The following is a 24,533-nucleotide window of genomic DNA, read 5'->3' on the forward strand; positions in this document are numbered from 1 at the left end:
GCACTGTATGTTCTCAGGCTGCATAATGTGGATTTGGCAAAGCATACCCTGGGTAAAATTATCAAATCCAAGTCTAGATTTTGAGAGGGACTATAGTATGGAAAATCAAGGACAATCAGTGAATTGAATCATTTTATTGTGAAGACTTTTAATTTTTTTAAACTTTTTGGATGTTAGAGATTTCAATTGCTGCAGTAAGCAGTGAAGAATTTTCAGAAAGAATTTTGTAGGTGAGGGACAAAACAGTGCCATCGTGTGGTTGGTGCCTATAATTATGCAATGATGAGTAACATTGTGAATGTGGACATAGAAATTTGTAATTGAGAAATAAATGCAAATGCGTGACAACTGGAGATGAAGTTTTGTGAACCTGCAAGATACTTATGCCAAGTAATTGGCTTTTAAAGCAGATGATCTTTTCACACTGTAAAGATGACACCCAATTTCAAGGAGGAAAGAGAAAATGTTTTAAGGACACTCTGAAAGCCTCGTTTAAAAGGGGACAAATTGACCTCAATGCATGGGAAGAGCTTACCTCAAACTGTACGTGTGTCAGTGCCTCATCCCACAAGCTGCAACATATCCTCTACCCAATGATCTGTAGTTCCAGGGTTGGCCAGTTGAATTACTTGACACACAAATCATGAAGCCTGGCAGATGTCATCCTTGTTTTGAAGGACTTTTGATAACACTTTTAATGTTTTAATTTTTAACCAATTTTAACATTTTTAATTTGTGGCTTTGCTGCCTGAGCAGTTATCTGAGAGCAGATCGTCCACCTGATATGAAACTCTATTGATTTCAATGAAATCAAAATTGGACAATCCATTTCACCAGATTGCCACATAGGCGATAAAGATGAACATCTGTCCTATTCCTCTGTCCCAATTCTCTTAATTTTAATTTTAAGTTTCAGCAGAACACAGTCTGTCCTCCTTTAACTGTATTTTCTAAAAAAAAAAAATTAAGTTTTACTTTTTGACTATTGGGCTATTCTGCTGCACTACTGATGCCACCTGTTACTTGCCTGGTCACATCTTAATATCCACAGTCACTATTGCCATCCCATACCTCTTTCTTTTGGCATTATAGACTTCTCTGAAAACCTTGATGAATGACCTATGTTGCATTTGACCTGGCCCTAGTGCATGTTTCATTTTTCCTACAGGGGACACTGCACCACTTCCTCTCCACCGCTCCCTATGCACACACACCAACCTGCTCTGCAACTACACCAATTCCAACCCTAATCTGATCTGCAGTTTTGACTCTGTCTGACCTATAAGGTGTTCACTCTAATTGCAGTGTGGTGTCTCCCACTGTGCTGACTAAATTAAATGTGTTGCATCAATGGATTTCTTGGAATCGGAGAAAGAGCAACTACTATATTCCTGAAGCTTCTTTCTAGAAAAAAATATTGTTTTTAATAGCCTCAGCTTTGAATATTAAGGTTGCTTCAATTCTGACAGATTATTGCAGGCTTGCTCGGCATTTGTGACTGTGACTAATCATGAGTGCTTCCAATAAAGTCAATTTTAGAAAGCCATATTGATACCTGATCATCTGATTTTCAAGAGCCAAAAACGATACTAGATTTTACACAATAATCTGACAGCACAGAGACATCGGAAGGCTCTTGGGAAGTAGATAAAAACAAAAAACTGCGGATGCTGGAAATCCAAAACAAAAACAGAATTACCTGGAAAAACTCAGCAGGTCTGGCAGCATCGGCGGAGAAGAGTTGGTTATTATTAAAGCACATGGAAGATTACCTTGACACTCAGTTAGCCCAGTGGCAACATTCTTGCCAATAACACCTACATTCTGTTAATGAATTTAAAGAGAAATGTGTATTAAATTGAAATGGCAAAAAGGGGGAGCAATTGCAGATGAAGAGGATCCTCAGAACTATTCCATACTTTTACTGGGCCGTCAGCCTCATGATAGGCACACCTACCATACACAATGCCTTAAATGAAGCATTTGTGGTTGTGTAAGCCTACTTGGGGTTGGAGGTCTGAACTATTGAGATGGCTGACGTGGTACAAATGGGTTGATTAGGTCTTTCCATCAACTTGAAAGCAATTGCTCGCTGTATGGGCTAATGAAACTTTTCAGCTTAGGATGGCTGCTGGCTGCTTGGAGGCTGGGTCTGAGAACACGAGATCACATATAAATGGTTCAATAACTATTTTGGTCACAGAGAGGCCAGCAACTGCTGCCGAAACTCTGCTTGAAAATGATAGAACCACTATTCAACACAAAACAGTGCATGTCCACTTTATGGTCAGAACAATGCTAAGTTGTAACTCATTGTCAGTTACGAGGAATTCCTCGGGTGGAATTTTAAGATGGCGGGATTTTACGGTTCCACTGAAGTCAAAGGACCTATGAACAGCTGGCCACATTTTATGGCCCCTCCCCTGCTGAAATGGGGCAATATTTAGTACCTGCAGGAATGGCATACAATGTTGAGCCTAGTCATCAACTATTAGGAAAAATTTACTGAAGTACCAAATGGGGAAAATATTCCTGTATCCAATTCATGCAGCCGTTCCAACAGCCATCATACAGGAAGTTGGGCTTTGCACACCCACAAAAATGTGCTCTACTCCAGCCCAATTAACATTCATTTAATTTGGCCTGCTGAATAGACTTTCTACATGTCTGTTAGTCTTGTTTTCTGTACAAAAGCAATGCTGTGAAACCAGACGTGAATAATTATTAAAATGCCTTTGCTGCTGATGAGATTTGTTCTCGGAACTTGGCATAATAGCCTAAACTTAGTGTGGAATGGAAGTTTTTCCACTGTTGCTTTGTGGTCACTTGTTTGTGAATACAGCCAAACACAGTAATAATTTGCGTAAGACCAAATTTTGTATCTGAAATTAAATTATGTCTGTAAAGTTTAGAAACTTTTTCAAAGCTTTATTAGTAAACAAGCAAAAATATTTCCATGTGCATTCTGCATTTTTATTAAATTCGTCCCAACTATTCTACTCAGCTCATATAGAGAAATCCAAATATTTTGAATTACAGCAATCCTAACGTAGCACTGTAATCAATTTTGAACAGGTTAAATTCATGAACTTTCAATTGGATTTTCTTTACAGTGATTAAGATGTTGATACACACAATGTTGTTAAGTTATTTATTGAAACTGATATTAGTTAAATTTAATTTGTAGTTATGAAAAGTAACTTGAAGGACTTCTAAAGATTATTCGTTTTCATCAGCATACTGCTCTGCTTTTTCAATCAGATTTTCCTTCAATCTAAGGATTTCACGTTCACTTTCAAGAAGCTGGTATTTTGCCTTGATCACATTTTCTTCCTTGACAGTGATTTGATGTCCAATCGCAATTATTTCTTTAAAAAAATTGACTGGAGGAAATGCTTCTGCATAAAGGATTAAAAATGATTATTTATAGTTTCTATTCGAGAATACACTTCCTAACTTGTCCATTTTCTCTGATGCTCTCTTGCTTACGTCATTTAACTCAACATATTTCTTATCCATCAATCCTGGTGTAATTTAGTCATTTTAGTCTTCTGTTCACCTGGATTATCTATACCACTGTTGGTGGCCCAAACTCTGTTCTTACACTTTTTCATTTACAGAATCAATTGGAAGGATTTTGCTCTTAGAGTGTAGTCATGGATTTTCCCCAATGACTATTCTGCCTCCGCATTGGTAACTATATTTTTCACTATTCATGGTAACGTGCGGATTAAAATAATCAACTAATCACTTGACAATGTGGTAATAAAGAGAGCCATTTGTAGTGAACAAAATCTTTCTTAACATTGTTCCAACTCTACATATGACTGCAACATAAGGGTACAATTTCCACTACTGTGCTTTTGGCACAAGCCAGGAGCATTAAGGAAAATGCTACCCTAGCTGTGATTTTCTATCCAATAATTTTAAGGGGCAGAAATGGAAAATTTATCATCTGGTTCAGGTGGGAATAGGTCTTCAGGTTTAAAAGGATAGAAGGGACTTTAGTTTTTCAAAACAAAAGGCTGGTGATAAGGCCACCCCCACTTACATCCCACTGAATTGTCCTCACAAATAGTGAGGCCTTTCAGCGTCTTGTGTAATTGGCCAGTTCTCATGTGTGAATGTTGACAGTGAGCATAAAATAGCTATTTGATGACTTGGAACTTTATAGTCAAGCCTGATCTTATTTTGTACAGATTGGTTCAGTTCATGGACTTATATTTTTGTCATTGCATTGAAGAACTCAGTGAATGTTATTGTCTGTATTGATGTAAAACGTTTATTTAAGGGCATTTGGTTTTTTTTGTCATCAGCATGTGTTTCAAACGTACCTATCGGAGATTAGACATTGTGTTATTATTTTTATCTTCCAATTGATTCTATAAATGAAAAAAGTATAAGAACAGAATTTGGGCCATTAACAGTTCTATGGACACTCCAGGTGAACAGAAGACTAAAATGACTAAATTACACCAGGATTGACAGATAAGAAATATTTTGAGTTAAATGATGTGAGCAAGAGACCATCAGGGAAAATGGACAAGTTAGGATTCCTTGCCAAATAAAAGTTTTACATAAAATTGCATACACTATAAGAAATAACGTGAGTGTATGACATAGTAACCATTATTGAGACATGATTGAGAGTTAAATGTTCCAGGTTATAAAATCGTTAGGAAGGATTGGGAAACTGGAACAAGAGAAGGGGTAGCCTTATTGATTAAAGAGACTATTAACATATTTGTAAAAGGGGTTACAGGGAGACTCAGAATAGTACAGCACAGAAGGGGGCCATTTGGCCCATGGAGTCTTCGTCAATTCCTTCGAAGAGCAATCCAGTAGGTCTCATTCCCCTCCTCTTATCCCATACCCCTGAATTTTTTCTGTAAGTATTCATCCAATTCCTCTTCAAAGGCTACGATGGAATCTGTATCCACCAACCTATTCCAAAACCTAACCACTTTTGTAAAAAAACGTTTTTCTCTTGTCACCTTTGGTTCGTTTGCCAATCAACTTATGTGTCCTATCAAGCCTTCAGCCATTGGAAACAGTTTCTTTTTAATTACTTTATCTAAACTCATCATGATTTCACCTTTATCGAATCTCCTCCTCCCTTTTCTGCTCTAAGGAGGATGATCCCAGATTCTCCAGTCTATGTAACTATAATTCGTTATCCTGGAACCATTCTAGTACATCTTTTCTGTACCTTCTCTAAAGCCTCCTTGTCCTTGAATGGTACCCAGAAATGGACAGAATTCTTCAGGTAGGGCAGAATAAGTGTTTAATACAGGTTTGCATAATTTCTTAGTTTTTGTACATTAAATATTTATTTAATTCCATATACTTCACTAACTGCTTTGTTTCCATCTTCAAAAGACTGGCAAATCCCTAAAACCTGATGGTTTCCACCCCAGGGAAGTTTTTTTTTATTTGTTTTTAGGATGTGGGCATCGCTGGCAACATTATTGCCCATCCCTAATTGCCCTTGTTCAGAGGGCATTTTTAAGAGTCAACATTGGTGTGGGTCTGGAGTTACATGTAGGCTAGACTAGGTGAGGACAGCAGATATCCTTCCCTAAAGCATGAGTGAACTAGATGAGCTTTTATGACAATCAACAATGGTTTCATGATCATTATTTATTTTACTTTTTTATATTTATACTTTTACTTGCAGATATATATTGAATTCAAATTCCACCGTCTGCTGTGGTGGGATTCGAACCAAAAGTAACGGCACTGCTCGGAATCTCTGGATTACCTGTCCAGTGACAATACCACTACCACACCACCTCTCCTTAAGTAGTGAGGAAATTGCTGATGCTTCAGCCATAATACTCCAAAGCTCTCTTGATTCAGGAATTGTCTTTTTTCAATTAGAAAATTGCAAATTTAGCTCCAATATTTAAGGAAGATGAAAGAAACCAGTAAGTGACCTATTACTTTAATACAAGTTGTAGGAAGTGATTGGAATCTATAATTATCGCTGAAGATACTAAACACCTGGAGAAATTTGAACTAATTAGTGAGCCAATTCAATCTTTTGAGCAAGGAACTAATGTAGTGGACAGGGGAATGCCAATAGATGTAGTTTATATGGATGTGTAGAAGGCACTTGATAAGGTTTCACATAAGATACTATTAGCCAAAATTAAAGCTCAATGGATTTGAAGGCAAATTATTGACCTGGTTTGCAGATTGTTTACATGGTACAAGATAGAGAGAAAGGATATTGAGTATATGATTCAATTGGAAGGAAATTCTGGAATTCCCTCCTAAATCTCTCCATCTCTGAACTTCTCTTCCTTTAGAATGCTCTTTTAAACCTACCTCTTTGACAAAGTTTTTGATCATCTGCCCCGACAGCTTCTTTTGCAGTTGAGGTGTTCTAGAAGGTAACTATGGAGTATCAAGTGTTCTAGAAGGTAACTATGGAGTATCAATCAGACATTTGTGCTATCCAGATGGGCAGGAGAGTTGATAGCTGATCTATCACACATTGTTGTGGCCTAGTTAGCCTTGCAAAACTTTTCCATGTAAAAAGCTATGGATGTCGACATGTGCATTTTGAAGGCGGAAAACATGGAGAGAAGCAATACCAGAACCTGCAGTCAGCACTCCATAGAACCTGGGTACATGGCAGTGGACATTTTCAATCTTCTTTGTTTTTAACACTATCTTCTTATCTCCTTCCACACCATTGCTACTTTCAAATAAAATGTCAGTTGCCCAATCCAGTGTCCATCCTAGAATAACCCTCTTGTCCCCTTTATGCCATGCCAATGATCAACACCCAATTGCAGCAGTGTAGCTCCAATTATTGGCCAGAGGTGCTCACATCCCAAGAACAAATAATAAATTCTGTCTACCTAATAATGCCCTTAATTATTGCCTTTGCAACAGTGTCAGAAACCCATTGCTGCCAGCATTAGCCAGGAACTGTTTCACTGTCTGACCCAACATTACTGACACCCAACAACATGATCCCATGGGTTTTCAACTAAAACATTTTAAGGGACCAGGAATATATGTCTTCAAACATTGTTTTGTTTTAAATTCCATTGACAATTTAATAAGAACATAGGAAGGAGAGTAGATCATTCATGCCATCAAGCCTGTTCTGCCATTTAATTATAATCTTGGTTGTTCTGTACCTCAACTTTATCCACCTATGAAATATTAACACTTGAAGCCAACACTTCAGATATTTAAATACAATAATTTATTAAATAAGGAAAATTAAGTCACCCGCTTTACCAAACCTGCAACCGTAAACTTACTTTTATATGTTGGGACCACACCACTCCAACCGGTGTATGTGCATATCTGGTAGTCACTACCAACCAGTTTGTACCTAGAAATGAAAAAAAAAGCCATTGTAGAAAACCAAAAGAGAAATCACTTATTGTCAGATAAGTAAGCTGAAAATTACATGTGAAATTAGTGCAGCATGCTAATCAGGAAATTAATCTAATGGTTAAACTGGTTTCAACTAGGAAACAATATATAATATAACAAAACCATTATTAACCCAGGGTGGGGCTTGCTATGCAGGGAGCATGACAAAAAACACCCTGGCGTGTTTGTTTATAGGCTCCCAGGAAGGGTCCCTCATTCAATGGTGCTCAGTGCCTGTTTGAGGTACCCAGCATTGGGAAGGTGTGCCCTCTGAAATTCACCTCCTGTCCTTGCTGCCAACCCCCATTCTGCCACCCCCTTCCTGCCATCAGTCACCTGTGGCCTCCAGGTGGGTGTAGTACTGGTGGCAGACACCGTCTTCCCAATGGTGCTGCTGATTACAGAAGAGCACCTCTGGCCAACAGCTCGCAATGAGTGGGACTTCCACCTCCCAGGGTCCTTGATCTCAGGTGAAGTCCCACCACTGGCCTGTTAAGTGCCTGAGTGGCACAAGATGTGGCAGGCTTTCTCAAAAAAGAGGTGACCCGGGTTCATGCCAGCTCTCCAGCTGACAACTAAGACCCCTCTTGCCTCCACCAGATTCTGCACAATGATCTCATTGTCTAGATCTGGTGCTATTCCGATTGTATAGCCTTTAAAGGTGTCCATAGTGAAGGTGGTGTATGCTGCACATGGATACATTCAGGGGAGTGAAGTCACCGTGTAACAATACAAAAGGCATGGCAGGCAGAGCCAGAAGAAGAAGACAACGAGGAAGATGCCAGATGAGCTACCAGCTCCACTGAACTGCAGCAAGAACGACAATCTGTCATTTACGGGGGAACTGTTTCCCTCAACTTTTGAAGCTCCCCATTTCATATTTCTAATGAAACAATGCTGTAGCCAAGCAGAATGGGAAACTAAAGATCACAACCCTCCCAATCTTCAATATAACAGACAGGATTTCTCTGTAAAAACAAAGCATTTCCCCTTCCTACTTGAGCTATTGTTAAAAGCAATTTGGAAATACTGCATAAGGAGATATTGTGACATCATCCCAACATCAAAAACATAACCCTTCAGCAAAATCATTCCAAAATTTGTGCAACTGAATGCTCACCCTTCATCACAATGAAATGTAACTTTATTTCCCAAAGTAGTATCTGATGTTTCATATCCATTCATAATCTCTCCTGGGTTGCCACAACCCCTCGCTAGACAGAAACAAAATGTTATAAACACTAAGATCGCCAAAGGATTTTTCAATGTAATTCATAGAAATGTAAAGGTTAAAGGTGATTAAACAGCTGCACAATGTTCCAGAATGCCTGCTAGCCTAACTGTTGGAATTATTTTCAAAATTTTAGCAAACAGGTACGCAATACAGTCCAATGATCCAAAACCCCATGATAGCAGGACTCTGACTTCAGCATAAATCTTAAAAAAACACAATCAACTTTTGCATGTGTGTGGGTTATATTTTCATCAGGCATCAGAAAATCACTGGTGTGAAGCCAAGGGCAAAGTATCTGTAGTGATGGCCCTGGATTGTGACGTTGGCTGGGACAACTACAAACAGTGTCAGTTACTATTCTAGTCACTGGTGGCTTCTCCCTTTGACTCCCATTGATCTCAGTTTTATAAGGGATCTTTTGTATCTTACTTAAATAATGCTTTGATGTTGAGAGCAACGACTGTCACCTTTCAAGGCCCATTGCACTGATTTTCCTTGTTTCACCTCCATTTTCTTCTTTGTCCTCTTCAGCTCCTGCTGCAGTTAGGCTCACTCCTTATCCCACTGCATGTTTATGCCTTTCTGTGCTCCAGTTATGCAGCAGACCATGGTTATTTAGGATACATTTACTGGGCTATAGAAGATCAACTTGCTGGGGTAATCCAAGCATTATTACATATTGTAGGATCCATGTATCTTTGGATAATTAGATTTAATCAATAACTGCACAAGATCTTGTTTATGGGTAACCACGTGGTTAAAAGCTAAGCAGCAAAGCATGAAGGTTAACATTGTTCACAAAATACTAAGATATAGTTGTAACATTGCTCCTCATATAGCATGAGTACTCAATAGTGTAGAAGAAGTGAGATGAGGCTGCTAAACTAGAAGCTCCCTAACATAGATTGTATGTGAGACAAACATCCAGAGAAATCCGTTGTGACATTGCAATAGTCCAGCGGTTCAAGAAGGCAGCTCACCATCACCTTCTCAAGTGCAATTAAGGATGGGCAATAAATGCTGGCCTAACCAGCAACGCCCACATCCCAAGAATAATATAAAAAATTACAGAAAGTGGTTGATGTCGGCCGACATGTGAGCTTTGAATTGTCTGCAAAAAGGGGGAAAATGGGTAATTCTCGTTCAATCATGCTAACCAGCGACAACTATAGCCTAATATGACATGCGAAGGGTCTCTCAACAGGATAATAGAAGGACACTTCGAGACATCATTGGCATATATCAAGAGAAGACAATTCCACGGTCAACAGAACATAAGCCAGAAGACAATGCTCAGTGACTTTGGAGAACAAGGACCAGAGGTTGCTGATTACACAACTGTCATTGTTAAGTAGCAATTTTGTGTATGCTAATTGAACTTAATAAGTTTGTGCTACCAATTGACACATTCAGTGACTTTTCTATTGGGTCAAGGAGTGGTTAAGATCCTAATATTTACCTCATATCCCTACAATATGCTTTAACTTAAAACCGCTGTGCCCTATGTTAATTATGGTTGAGGTACATACCTCAATTGTAGCTGCATTTTGCTGCTTTTCAATGCTTTCTTAATGAGGTCATCAGCAATATCCTCCTGTGACAGTCAATCTGATCTTTTAAGTAGCACAGGCACCATGGACAATGAAGACATTTTGATTGCTTCCTTGAAAACATGCATTTACTTTCATTACCTTTCTGCGCACAAACTAACTGAACTTTCATTGAACGGAAGCTCTTTCTGTTCCTATTGAAACACTGCTGATGGTTGTACAAGCACCATCAGTGATGATCTAAACTCTTGCCAACACCAGTGAAAATGTTATAAAACAAAAACAGAATTACCTGGAAAAACTCAGCAGGTCTGGCAGCATCGGCGGAGAAGAAAAGAGTTGACGTTTCGAGTCCTCATGACCCTTCGACAGAACTAGGAAAATGTTATAGTGCTTTGAGCTGATGCCATCTTTCATACCTAATACACAGAGTACTTAGGGAACTTCAGAGAAATTACCACCCTCAGCACTTTCACACTTCCAATTCTTCGGGAGATATCAAAAAAGCCTCTGGAAAAAGTAAAAAACATCTCTGAGGTCAAAGTTTATGTTAAAGCAGGCCAATATTTACAAATTAGTGAAGATTATTGTATGCACAACAAAGTTCAATTGCAGCAGCAAACAGTGAAGCTGGGGCAAAGTACTGGAAAATGCAACACCCTCCACAGCAATAGAAACTGACAGTCAAAATAGAATGAAACTAATGTGTCATCCATTGTTCAATGGTAACTTCCTTGTCTTTGAATCTGAAGTAATTAATTGTCAGCTACTTTGCTAGCTGAGCCAAAGATAACACATCTTCCATGCTGCTTCAACATGCCTCAATCCCCAAGGGGAGGAATAGAGTCTGAGCATGAAGTGGTTCTTTCTTAAAACAACACAGATATTGAAACACTTATTTTCTAATGCCTGATTCTAATTATCTTCACCTAGCCCACCACTGCTCCAATCTGCAGTCCCCAATCTGATTTTATTTGATGAAAGTAACTCTTTTCCGTGACATTCTCTCCAGAAAGTGTATGATGATATCCTAGAGCAGCCTAACCCAAACTATTCCTCAAGCAGAGAGAGAAAAGAAAGAAGTATCTAAATAATGTATTTACAACTTTATTAAGCACACAATCAATGGGCAGTAAATTGTCATCACACATACAGAGTCAAAACTATTCCATTTTCAGCCTTTACCAGATATTTATCTTTCACTCAGCACCAAAGGACAGTTCTGCAAGGAAGCCCTTGCTCCCTATAAACTGCAATGACATTATGTGTGAAATATATGGCAATGTAGCATTGCCTGATGCTGAACAGAAATACTAGTTACTAAATTTAGGATATTGAATCAGCCCTTTCACTTCTCGGATTATCAAACCATTGCTGAGGCTAAAAACTACAGAACGAGTTTATTAAAAGCAACAGATAAACAGTAGCAACTAAGTGAGGTAACAGATTGCAATATCTATTCTGACTTGAAGTTAATAAATAATAAACATACATTAATCTTCACTCATTTGTAAATATTGTCCTGCATTAACACTAACTTTGACCTCAGAGTTGTTTTCTCTTTTTCCAGAAGCTTTTTTGATATCCCCAGAAGAACTGGAAGTGTGGACGCTGATTCCCTTTGAAGATTGACCAGAAAGATGAATCAAATATAATTGTCAATCATAAATAACCTTAAAGACACAAAAAAAGTTTGCAGCTCCAAGGGTGACACACTGAAGTCATTAATTACAAAACCCATTTTGACTTAGCTAACAATTTGTTGGAACAATGTAAGCAATTACAAAAGGTTGCAATAAAACCATTACTGTATTAAGAGACCCCTGATTCATCTAACAGAAATTTACCAGGCCATTTCCCAACCCATTGCTTTGGGGGCGGGGCTATAAAATACAGCGAGCCATTCAAATGTCCATTGACTTTCGCGGGACTGGAAAATCACACCGGTGGTCGGGGCCGTAAAATTCCAATCTTAGACTTTGTGGTCGCAAACTTGCTGATGGTGCAGTGGACTGGAACCAATGTCTGTCCTCAATCAAAGCAAGAGATTTTGTTTCAAAGCCAGAGAACAGAGTTATTTGCATGGCAATGGCATTGTGCCTACGAGTTCCATTAGGAACACCATGATTGAACCAACAGTTGGAATCTTGGAGAAGTGCCACATTCAGGCTGCAGAAATGTGGCCCAGCGAAGTCCTGAAGAACATTGCTTTCTTTGAGTCTTCAGCACCCAATGGAGCAAGTGGCCCTCTTTAGGAAAATAATCAATTGACTTTAGGTTGAACACCCTTTTGCCAGTATGGTCCAAAGGGCCTCAGAGGGGCACCACGATTGCCTATTTGCAATAAGCAAATCTTAAAAGGGATGAAACCATGTAGATCGGGAGAAACTGTTTCCACTGGCAGGAGGTTCGGCACCTGAAGGATAAGAGATTTAACTTATTGCCAAAAAATCCAGCGTACATAAGAACAGAGTAGGCCGTTCAGCCATTGAGACATTCAACTGGATCATGACTGATCTGTTCATATGTATCTTAACTTCATCTACCTGCCTTGGTTCTGTAATTCTTCATACCCTTGCCTAACAAAAACCTATCTATCTCAGTTTTGAAATTTTCAATTGACTTATCTCTACCATTTTTGGGAGAATCCCAGATATCCACTAACCTTTGTGTGAACAAATGCTTTGTGACATCTCCACTGAATTTTATGGGTCTACCTTCAAGGTTATGCACCCTTATTCTCAAAATGTTTTTCTCTATCTAGTCTATCAAACCCTTTATTTATTTTTTACTTGTTTATGATCTGGAATGCAATGCCTGAAGGGGGAGTGGAAACAGATTCAATAGCAACTTGAAAAAGCTGCTCTGCAGTAAGTGAACATTGATGAACTCAAACCATCCTTACTTGTTTCAATCACATTCTTAACTGTTTTGACACTATTCATGGACAAGTCACCCACATGTTGTTTTCCTACCCCAAAGTTTCCATTTTTTCATATTAAATTCCATCTGCCATTGCTGCAGGCCCACTTCAACTTGTTGGCCCACTTGCTTTGCAGTACTCCAACTTATTCTTCAGATTCACTGCCCTTGGCTTGATCTATGAACTTAACCAGTTTGTATTAGCATCTGAATCAAACTACTTAATATTCATCTTCATAACTTTCTCTACATTCTTGCAGCTTTTTTCCATTGTTATATCTTTGTTTCTCCTTTATTCAGAGTTGTGACATTTTGTAAATAACAGACACATTTTTCAAACTGAAATTCTTCAATAATCCAGGAAGACTTAACATCCCTAGTGCGAGTGAGTAAAACAGAGCTTGCTTCCATTGCTGATCACTATCCAGTAATCCCTACAGGGAAGTTTTTTTGTGTATACTGAGTGATAAAATAAGCATGGCTCAGTGTGATGCCAGCATAGTCGAATTGCTTGCCATCATTTACTGTTCGGATTTGCTCATAAGGACAGTCTTTTGGGTGAAAAACTGGATAATTGCTTGAACCCATGGAACCTCATTCCAGCCAAGTCATTCCTTTCAATAAAGTAAGAATATGAGGAGGAAAGAAGAAAATTACTCTGATCACTTACGTTCACAAGTGGCCTGCAATGGTGTCCAAGTTAAATTTTTTTCACACAGGTAGTAATCATTGAACTCCCTTCCTGGAAAACATAACCTGTGTAGCATTTGTAAACAACCCTAGCACCCTCAGGAAATGAAGTTGAAGATAGGAATTGTTCATTTGGTGTTCCATTTTCTAATAGTGGAGGTTTGCCACAGTTACCTTGAGAAAAAAAAAATCCACAAAGTTTAGGTTCATTGTTCGAAAATCCACTAACAATTTGTCTTCCAGTTGCGTTAAGTTCACACCCAAACTTTCTCTCTTTTCATTCAAACAAGCGTTGACCATTCCATTCCACTAACTTAAAAAGCATTTTTCCAAATTCCTAAACCATTTCCAATCCTCTGGTCCTTTTCTTTTGCCCAACTCTTCCTTATAATATTACACTATGGAATGTTAACATGCAGATACAGCAAGCAATTAGGAAGGCAAATAGTATTGCAAGGGGATTGGGCTATTAAGGTAAGGAAGTTTTGTTGCAGTTATACAGGGCTTTGGTGAGACCACATTTGGAATAATGTATACAGTTTTGTTCTCCTTAACTAAAGGAGAACACACTTGGCTTAAAGGAGATGCCACTAGATTCATCCTTGGGATGAACAGGCTGTCCTTTGAGGAGAGATTGAGTAGAATGGTCTTATGTATCTGGAGTTCAGAAGAAGGAGGTGATCATAGAAATATAGAAATTTACAGCATGAAAACAGGCCATTCAGCCCTTTATGTCCATGATGAGTAGCATCCAGCTTATTCCCACTTTCCAACTCTATTGATTATGGCACTTCAAATGAACATCCAAGTACTTTTTAAATATTCTGAGGGTTTCTGCCTCTCCCAGCCCTTCAGGCAGTAGGTTCCAGATCCTTACCAACATCATCTTTGTCGGCTGCGTCTCGATTCGAGGATGACGCCGACTTTAGGGTTGCGAGTTTCTGCCATGTTTCTTCATGTGGCTGAACAGGCCGATTCTTGACCTGCAGATCTTTGGACACATGGGCAGGATGTCCCATGGGGCATCCCATGCAGGACTTGTTCCCTTTTCTTTTCGCCCAGCTCTGCCTCATCATTAAGACGTTTGGACTCAAAAGCCTGATGCAGCTTGATGGACGAGCTGTCCCCATTTTGAATGACTGGCAGCAAGCTACCTCCACCCCCCTCCCCCCATCCACCCCCTCAGGCATTAATGTCAAGGGCAGCGGCCCGCCCGCCTCAGCGTTAAATTGCAGGGAGGGCAGGAAGCCAGCGGGTAGCCCATCTGAGGAATTTTGAGCCCCTCCATCCAAACCCGTAAAATTCTGCCCCGGGTAATGTAAATAATAAACTACAATCGCAAATCTTGACCAGCAGAGGTAGCAATATTCATGGGTCAAATGAGGGCACGCATAGACCGAACTGCATGCAGGGTTTGGCCTTTCGTCGAATAAAGATGTCCTGATCTAAGATCATTGCCTCATTGAGCTTCGGGTACATCGGATTAGTTCAGGGTCTTGACTAGTGAATCTGAGGATCAGTAAAGATTTAAACTGTACTCTGAAAGTGCTTCTCAGGTAACATGTCACCATGGCAGTGCAATGCCTGCTGAAATAATGCCAGGTACCTCAGGTAATATAATACTGTCGGATGGACACTGGCACATTGTGCGCAAGTATAATTTCTGACATCGCCGCATTTACACTTATACCGAAAATCTATATAACCCCAACCGTGATAGATCCTCCCTCTCAGTTAAAAACTTGAGAGATACGCGACACAATTTTAGAAGCCAGATTTTGTTCAAACAATAAATGTTGCTGTAAACTGGCCCCATCACTGATCTAAAACCCCCTCCTGAAACAGCAGTAAGGAGCCGGAGCCGGATCGCTGCTTACCCGTCACTCGGGCCACCCAGATGGCCATTAAGAGCGAGGATCAGTCTCTCTGCCATTCCCCGGCAGCTCCCAAGCGGATTGGACATTGGAGAGAGACATTCCCGAGTTAAATCGGACGGGACACCGACAGCGCATGTACAAGCCTTAACTGAAAGTGCAGATGGTAAAACGGCATCACCGAACCTTCCCGTCCAATCCCATATATGTACTGACTGAAATTATCTCTGTGCAACATGTCCCGCAAAGTCAAAACGGTCTGTGCGTGCATCAGAGGAAAAAGTCGTCCATCGCTTCGACTCGGATAAAGGTCAAGGGGATGTTTCTTTAATTTGTGCTACTTAAAACCCCAAATTAAATAGAAAACCTTCAATCCTATCACTCGGTATCACTAGCTTTTCATGCGGTGTAGAAATGGATCTGTTGGAGTTGACACAGCAGCTCTGCCCACGTGTAATTAACTAGACCCACATTAGTGACTGCCCAGCGTTACTTGCAAGATGCCAAAGTTTATACTTGGTGGAGTATTAAATCCCCGACCCGGAATATATTTTTATCTAATAATAGCATTGGATCCCAGTGCCAAACACTGTAAAATGATGCTCTGTATCCAGGGTACCTACGCAATTCCATGATAAAATCCTGTAAGTCTGTAAATGTTCTGAAATGTGCTGCTTAATGAGTGTCACACTAATGGGAGGGAGGCAAGGGAGGAGATTGCTGGGGCCTTGACAAATCTTTGCATCCTCACTGGCTACGGGTGAGGTCCCAGAGGAGAATGGCCAATGTTGTTCCATTGTTTAAGAAGGGTAGCAGGGATAATCCAGGAAATTACAGGCCGGTGAGCCTTACGTCAGTGGTAGGGAAATTATTGCAGAAGATTCTTCGTGACAGGATTTACTACCATTTGGAAGCAAATGGGCATATTAGTGAGAAGCAGCATGGTTTTGTGAAGGGGAGGTTGTGTCTCACTAACTTGATTGAGTTTTTCGAGGAAGTGACAAAGATGATCGACGATGGAAGGGCAGTGGATGTTATATACGTGGATTTCAGTAAGGCCTTTGACAAAGTCCCTCATGGCAGACTGGTACAGAAGGTAAAATCGCACGGGATCAGAGGTGAGCTGGCAAGATGGATACAAAATTGGCTTGGTCATAGAAGACAGAGGATAGCAGTGGAAGGGTGCTTTTCTGAATGGAGAGCTGTGACTAGTGGAGTTCCGCAGTGATCAGTGCTGGGACCTTTGCTGTTTGTAATATACATAAATGATTTAGAGGTAAATGTAACTGGGTTAATTAGTAAGTTTGCAGATGACACTAAGGTTGGAGGAGTTGCAAATAGTGAAGAGGATTGTCAAAGGACACAATGGGATATAGATCAGTTGGAGACTTGGGCAGAGAAATGGCAGATGGAGTTTAATCCGGACAAATGCGAGGTAATGCATTTTGGAAGATCTAATACAGGCAGGAATTATACAGTAAATGGCAGAACCCTTAAGTGCATTGACGGGCAGAGGGATCTGGGTGTACAGGTCCACAGGTCACTGAAAGTGGCAATGCAGGTGGATAAGGTAGTCAGGAAGGCATATGGCATGCTTGCCTTCATTGGCAGGGATATTGAGTATAAAAGCTGGGAAGTCATGCTGCAGCTGTATAGAACCTTGGTTAGGTCACACTTGGAATATTGCGAGCAATTCTGGTTGCCACATTACCAAAAGGATATGGAGGCATTGCAGATGGTGCAGAGGAGGTTTACCAGGATGCTGCCTGATCTGGAGGTTATTAGCTATGAGGAGAGATTGGAGAAACTCGGATTGTTCTCACTAGAGCGACGGAGATTGAGGGGCGACTTGATAGAAGTTTACAAAATTATGAGTGGCATGGACAGAGTAGATAGTCAGGGTAGAAGAGTCATTTACCAGGGGACATAGATTTAAGATGAGAGGAGAAAACTATAGAGGAGATGTGCGGGGCAAGTTTTTTACGCAGAGGGCAGTGAGTGTCTGGAATTCGCTGCCAGAGGAGGTGGTGGAAGCAGGTACAATAGTGGTGTTTAAGAGGCAGCTTGACAAATACATGAATAGGATGGGAATAGAGGCATATGGACCCAGGAAGTGCAAAATGTTTTAGTTGACGGGCAATATGATCAGTGCAGGCTTGGAGGGCTGAAGGGCCTGTTCCTGTTCTGTACTTTTCTTTGTTCTTTGTTCTTTGTTCTTCTTTGTTCTAATGGAAACCATTCTGTCAGTTTGACACACACTTAAATTACTCAGGTCATGGTGGAGGATGGTTTGACTGAGCTGAATTTTTCTTTACAACACAGAGATAAAAACAAAAAACTGCAGATGCTGGAAATCCAAAACAAGAACAGAATTACCTGGAAAAACTCAGCAGGTCTGGCAGCATTGGCGGAGAAGAAAAGAGTTGACGTTTCGAGTCCTCATGACCCTTCAACAGAACTGAGTGAATAGTGGGAGAGGGGTGAAATATAAGCTGGTTTAAGGTGGGGGGGGCGGGTGGTGGGGGAAGAGAAGTGGTGGGGGGGGGGTGTGTGGTTGTAGGGACAAGCAAGCAGTGATAGGAGCAGATCATCAAAAGATGTCACAGACAAAGGAACAAAGAGGTGTTGAAGGTGGTGATATTATCTAAACGAATGTGCTAATTAAGAATGGATGGCAGTGAGGAGAGAGGAAGAGAAGGGGCAGGTGTTGCATCTTTTGCGTGGACATGGGGAGGTGCCATAGGTAGGGGTTGAGGAGTAGGGGGGTGATGGAGGAGTGGACCAGGGTGTCCCGGAGGGAACGAACCCTACGGAATGCCGCCGGGGGTGAAGGGAAGATGTGTTTGGTGGTGGCATCATGCTGGAGTTAGCGGAAATGGCGGAGGATGATCCTTTGAATGCGGAGGCTGGTGGGGTGGTAAGTGAGGACAAGAGGGACCCTATCATGTTTCTGGGAGAGAGGAGAAGGCGTGAGGACGGATGCGTGGGAGATGGGCTGGACACGGTTGAGGGCCCTGTGAACCACCGTGGGTGGAAAACCTCAGTTAAGGAAGAAGGAGGACATGTCAGAGGAACTGTTTTTGAAGGTAGCATCATCAGAACAGATGCGACGGAGGTGAAGGAACTGAGAGAATGGGATGGAGTCCTTACAGGAAGTGGAGTATGAGGAGCTGTAGTCGAGGTAGCTGTGGGAGTTGGTAGGCTTGTAATGGATATTGGTGGACAGTTTATCACCAGAAATTGAGACAGAGAGGTCAAGGAAGGGAAGGGAAGTGTCAGAGATGGACCATGTGACAAGTTCAGCCAGACGGAGGAGAGTAGTGGTGGATGGGGATTGTTCGGGCCTCTGTTCGAGGAAGAAGCTAAGAGCCCTCAGACCATCCTGGTGGGGGATAGAGGTTTAGAGGGATTGGACGTTCATGGTGAAGAGGAAGCAGTTGGGGCCAGGGAACTGGAAATTGTTGATGTGACGTAAGGTGTCAGAGGAATCATGGATGTAGGTGGGAAGGGACCGGACAAGGGGAGAGAGAAGGGAGTCAAGATAACGAGAAATGAGTTCCGTGTGGCAGGAACAGGTTGGAAGCTGTGGGAGGAAGATCTCCAGAGGAGATGAGGTCAGTGACAGTCCTGGAAACAATGGCTTGATGTTCAGTGGTGGGGTCATGGTCCAGGGAGAGGTAGGAGGAAGTGTCTGCGAGTTGACGCTCAGCCTCTGCGAGGTAGAGGTCAGTGCACCAGACAACAACAGCACCACCCTTGTCAGCGGATTTGATGTCACGTCGTCTCAATTTCTCTGCACCTCTCACCCATTCTAATCTGTCACCCATTCTAAACTGGGCAACCGCTTTGCAGAACCCCTGCGGTCTGTCCGCAAGAATGACCCAAACCTCCTTGTCGCTTGCCATTTTAACACTCCACCCTGCTCTCTTGCCCACATGTCTGTCCTTGGCTTGCTGCATTGTTCTAGCGAAGCCCAACGCACACTGGAGGAACAACACCTCATCTTCCGACTAGGCACTTTACAGCCTTCCAGACTGAATATTAAATTCAAAAACTTTAGGTCTTGAGCTCCCTCCTCCATCCCCACTCCCTTTCTGTTTCCCCCTTCCTTTTGTTTTTTTCCAATAAATTATATAGATTTTTCTTTTCCCACCTATTTCCATTATTTTTAAATATTTTTAAATCTTTTATGCTCCCCCCACCCCCACTAGAGCTATACCTTGAGTGCCCTACCATCCATTCTTAATTAGCACATTCGTTTAGATAGTATCACCAACTTTAACACTAATGTGTTCTTTTGTTCTGTTGTTTGTGACATCTTTTGATGATCTGCTTCTATTACTGCTTGTTTGTCCCTACAACCACACCAACCCCCTCCACTTCTCTCTCTCTCCCCCCACCCAAACTCCCCCCCCAACACACACACCTTAAACCAGCTTATATTTCACCCCTTTCTTGGACTCACTCAAGTTCTGTTGAAGGGTCATGAGGACTCGAAACGTCAACTCTTTTCTTCTCCGCCGATGCTGCCAGACCTGCTGAGTTTTTCCAGGTAATTCTGTTTTTGTTTTGGATTTCCAGCATCCGCAGTTTTTTTGTTTTTATCTAATCTGTCTCTCTCTGAACTTACTGCACTCCGTTCTCTCAGGTCCAACCCCAACATAGTTGTCCAACCTCGGACGGCCCGCTTCTACCTCCTACCCAAAATCCACAAACAGAACTGTCCCGGCAGACCGATCGTGTCAGCTTCTTCTTCACCATGGACGTCCAATCCCTCTACACCTCCATCCCCCACCAGGATGGTCTGAGGGCCTTAACAATCCCCATCCACCACTACTCTCCTCCATCTGGCTGAACTTGTTCTCACACTGAACAATTTCTCCTTTAACTCCTCTCACTTCCTCCAAATAAAAGGTGTGGCTATGGGTACCCGCATGGGCCCCAGCTATGCCTGTCTCTTTATGGGATATGTGGAACATTCCATGTTCCAGTCCTACTCCGGCCCCCTCCCGCAACTCTTTCTCCGGTACATCGATGATTACTTTGGTGCTGCTTCATACTCTCATTGGGACTTGGAAAAATGTATTAATTTTGCTTCCAATCTCCACCCCTCCATCATTTTCACATGGTCCATCTCTGACACTTCCCTTCCCTTCCTTGACCTCTTTGTCTCAATTTCTGGTGATAGACTGTCCACCAATATCCATTACAAGCCTACCAACTCCCACAGCTACCTCGACTACAGCTCCTCATACTCCGCTTCCTGTAAGGACTCCATCCCATTCTCTCAGTTCCTTTGCCTGCATCGAATCTGTTCTGATGATGCTACCTTCAAAAACAGTTCCTCTGACATGTCCTCCTTCTTCCTTAACCGAGGTTTTCCACCCACGGTCATTGACAGGGCCGTCAACCGTGTCCGGCCCATTTCCCGCGCATCCACCCTCATGCCTTCTCCTCCCTCCCAGAAACATGATAGGGTCCCCCTTGTCCTCACTTACCACCCCACCAGCCTCCGCATTCAAAGGATCATCCTCCGCCAGTTCCAGCATGATGCCACCACCAAACACGTCTTCTCTTCACCGCCCCCAACCCCCCCGGCAGCATTCCGTAGGGATCGTTCCCTCCGGGACACCCTGGTCCACTCCTCCAACGCCCCCCTACTCCTCAACCCCTACCTATGGCACCTCCCCATGCCCACGCAAAAGATGCAACACCTGCCCATTCACTTCCTCTCTCCTCACCGTACAAGGGCCCAAACACTCCTTTCAAGTGAAGCAGCATTTCACTTGCATTTCCCCCAACTTAGTCTACTGCATTCGTTGCTCCCAATGCGGTCTCCTCTACATTGGAGAGACCAAACGTAAACTGGGCGACTGCTTTGCAGAACACCTGCGGTCTCTCCGCAAGAAATACCCAAACCTCCCTGTCGCTTGCCATTTTAACACTCCACCCTGCTCTCTTGCCCACATGTCTGTCCTTCGCTTGCTGCATTGTTCCAGTGAAGCCCAACACAAACTGGAGGAACAACACCTTATCTTCCGACTAGGCACTTTACAGCCTTCCGGACTGAATATTGAATTCAACAACTTTAGATCTTGAACTCCCTCCTCCATCTCCAACCCCTTTCCGTTTCTTCCCCCTTTCTTTTGGTTTTTCCAATAATTTATATAGATTTTTCTTTTCCCACCTATTTCCATTATTTTAAATCTTTTATGCCCTGCTAGTCTTTCCACCCCACCCCCACTAGAGCTGTGCCTTGAGTGCCCTGCCATCCATTCTTAATTAGCACATTCGTTTAGATAATATCACCACCTTCAACACCTCTTTGTTCCTTTGTCTGTGACTTCTTTTTATTATCTGCTCCTATCACTGCTTGCTTGTTCCTACAACCACACCCCCCCAACACTTCTCTCCCCCTACCCCTCCCCCCTCACCTTAAACCAGCTTATATTTCACCCCTCTCCTAATATTCACTCAGTTCTGTTAAAGGGTCATGAGGGCTCGAAACGTCAACTCTTTTCTTCACCGCCGATGCTGCCAGACCTGCTGAGTTTTTCCAGGTAATTCTGTTTTTGTTTTGAATTTTTTTTAATTCATTCACAGGATTTGGGTATCGCTGGCCAGGCTAGCATTTATTGCCCATCCCTAATTGCCCTTGAGAAGGTGGTGGTGAACTGCCTTCTTGAACCGCTGCAGTGCATATAGTATAGATACACCCACAGTGTTAGGGAATTCCAGGATTTTGACCTGGCGACAGTGAAGGAATGGTGATATATTTCCAAGTCAGGGTGGTGTGCGTGACCAGGGCGAGAAATCATGGGCCCCCATGCTTTTCCTCTTTCCGGGCCCCTTATTCCTCCCCCCACCCTGCCTTCCCCATTTTCTCCCTTCAAGATTCACCAATTAATTCATCAAACAATCAAAGAAAGATCCTAGTAAAATGATAAAGGCCATTGTTGGCATCTGGTTACAAATATCATCCAATATATATACAGCATGGGTCATTAATATTAAGAACGTCAATGATATAATGCAGTGTTAGTTTGTGTGCACCCTATAAATGTTCCCACCATGACTATTAAACAAACTAGATAGTATAAATTTTACTTTGACAGCATCATGCAATATTGTTAATTTGACAGGAAAATATCCCATTAGTTATTATAAGACTGTGCAGGTGATAACTGACTTTGGTGACTGCCTCAGCCCTCATTAACATGTACTGCACATTGCACCATATGGACACTGATAATAAATTCATATTTTGGGAAAAGTTTCAATACTTGCAACCCAGATAAACTGCACAAGATCTTCTCCATGCTGTAGGAATAGAAGAAGACTTTCTTCTGCCTGGGTGCATGATATTATTTAATATAATTATTTCATACAAGAGCTGTAATTGGATTCTATTTTATCAGTAATCGCACAGGGTAGTAAGATCAAATGACTCCTGAGCAACAAAGTGGAATGATTGAATAACATAGGTCTTTACTGTCAGTGAAAAGCGTTGGAGCCATCAGTGTCTCTGTGTGACGCAACTTTTAAGAGGCCAGAGGAAAAAGACTGAATGGTTCACAATTATATATGTTTTCCTAATCAACAAGTCTGAAGACTCAGCTGATGGCTGCTTCTCACTACATTATATTTTCAATATCTGCTATGTAACGCAGCTTTATCATGATAATTCAAAACTTCAAAGAACTCATAAAAAAGCATCAAGATAGAGTGGGATAATGGGTAAGTAGACAAAAGGACAAGATTGAAGTCAATGGAAAAGACCCTTGAGAATCATGTGCAGTGTAAAACAGGTTACTGATTCACTATGAGCCCTTTTTTAAAATTCATTTTATGGGATGTGGGCGTCGCTGACTAGGCCAGCATTTATTACCCATCCCTAATTGCTCTTGAAGAAGTGGTGGTGAGCTGCCTCCTTGGACCACTGCAGCTCATGTGGTGTAGATACACCCACAGTGCTGTTAGGGAGGGAATTCCAGGATTTTGACCCAGTGACAGTGAAGGATTGCCGATGTATTTCCAAGTCAGGATGGTGAGCAGCTTGGAGGGGAACTTCCAGATGGTGGTGTTCTCATGTGTCTGCTGCCCTTGTCCTTCTAGATGGTAGTGGTCATGGGTTTGGAAGGTGCTGTCTAAGGAGCTTTGGTGAGTTCCTGCAGTGCATCTTGTAGATGGTACCCTCTGCTGTTACTGCGCATTGATGGTGGAGCGAGTGAATGTTTGTGGATCAGGTGCCAATCAAGCGGGTTGCTTTGTCCTGGATGGTGTCAAGCTTCTTGAGTGTTGTTGGAGCATCCAATCAAGTGGAGAGTTTTCCATCACAGTCCTGACCTGTGTCTTGTAGATGGTGGACAGGCTTTGGGGGTTCAGGAGGTGGGTTACTCACTACATGATTCCTAGCCTCTGACCTGCAGTATTTATATGGCTGGTCCAGTTCAGTTTCTGGTCAATGGTAACCCCCAGAATATTGATAATGGGGGATTCAGTGATGGTAATGCAATTGAATGTCAACGACATTAAGCACACCTGTCCTGGCAATCTCACCCCACAAAGGCCACTCACAGTAAACTTAGCAGCAAATGAACAATCCTTCGGCCATGATTCCACCCTCTTCTCAAGATAACTATGAATGATAAGGGCCATCTAGCTCAATTCATCTCATCCATTCCAGAATGACACACAAACATACGTATTAGGAGCAGGAGCCTGCTTCATCATTTGATGACATTGCCTTCATTATACCAGTGACTATAACTCAAAAGTACATAATTGGTTGTAAAGTGATCTGAGACATTGTGAAAAGTGTTCTGTAAATGTAAGCTTTGTCTTTCTTTCATTACACCTGCAAGC

The 24,533-nt window shown here is 41.8% G+C and overlaps 1 protein-coding gene across 12 annotated transcripts in view; it reads right to left on the minus strand.

Moving 5' to 3' along the window:
• LOC121282554 (C4b-binding protein beta chain-like) overlaps positions 1-24,533 on the minus strand; it is a 72,710-nt gene that overhangs the window by 46,534 nt on the left and 1,643 nt on the right. For 2 of the 12 annotated variants that reach the window (XR_005944074.1, XM_041196299.1), the window contains exons 1-4: positions 15,672-15,889; positions 13,775-13,968; positions 8,519-8,612; positions 7,281-7,354 (exon numbers count right to left, since the gene is read on the minus strand). Coding sequence is in view for 7 of the 12 variants with exons in the window: in XM_041196299.1 (XP_041052233.1) it covers positions 7,281-7,354; positions 8,519-8,612; positions 13,775-13,871 (265 nt within the window). In the remaining 5 variants the exon portion in view is untranslated. Of the gene's footprint in view, positions 1-2,913; positions 3,399-7,280; positions 7,355-8,518; positions 8,613-10,161; positions 11,992-12,029; positions 12,599-13,774; positions 13,969-14,671; positions 14,855-15,671; positions 15,892-24,533 lie in introns of those variants that run through there. The other 10 variants (XR_005944072.1, XM_041196293.1, XM_041196295.1 and 7 more) reach the window with 10 other exon arrangements.

This window comes from Carcharodon carcharias, chromosome 9 (assembly GCF_017639515.1).
Source record: "Carcharodon carcharias isolate sCarCar2 chromosome 9, sCarCar2.pri, whole genome shotgun sequence".
NCBI lineage: Eukaryota > Metazoa > Chordata > Chondrichthyes > Lamniformes > Lamnidae > Carcharodon > Carcharodon carcharias.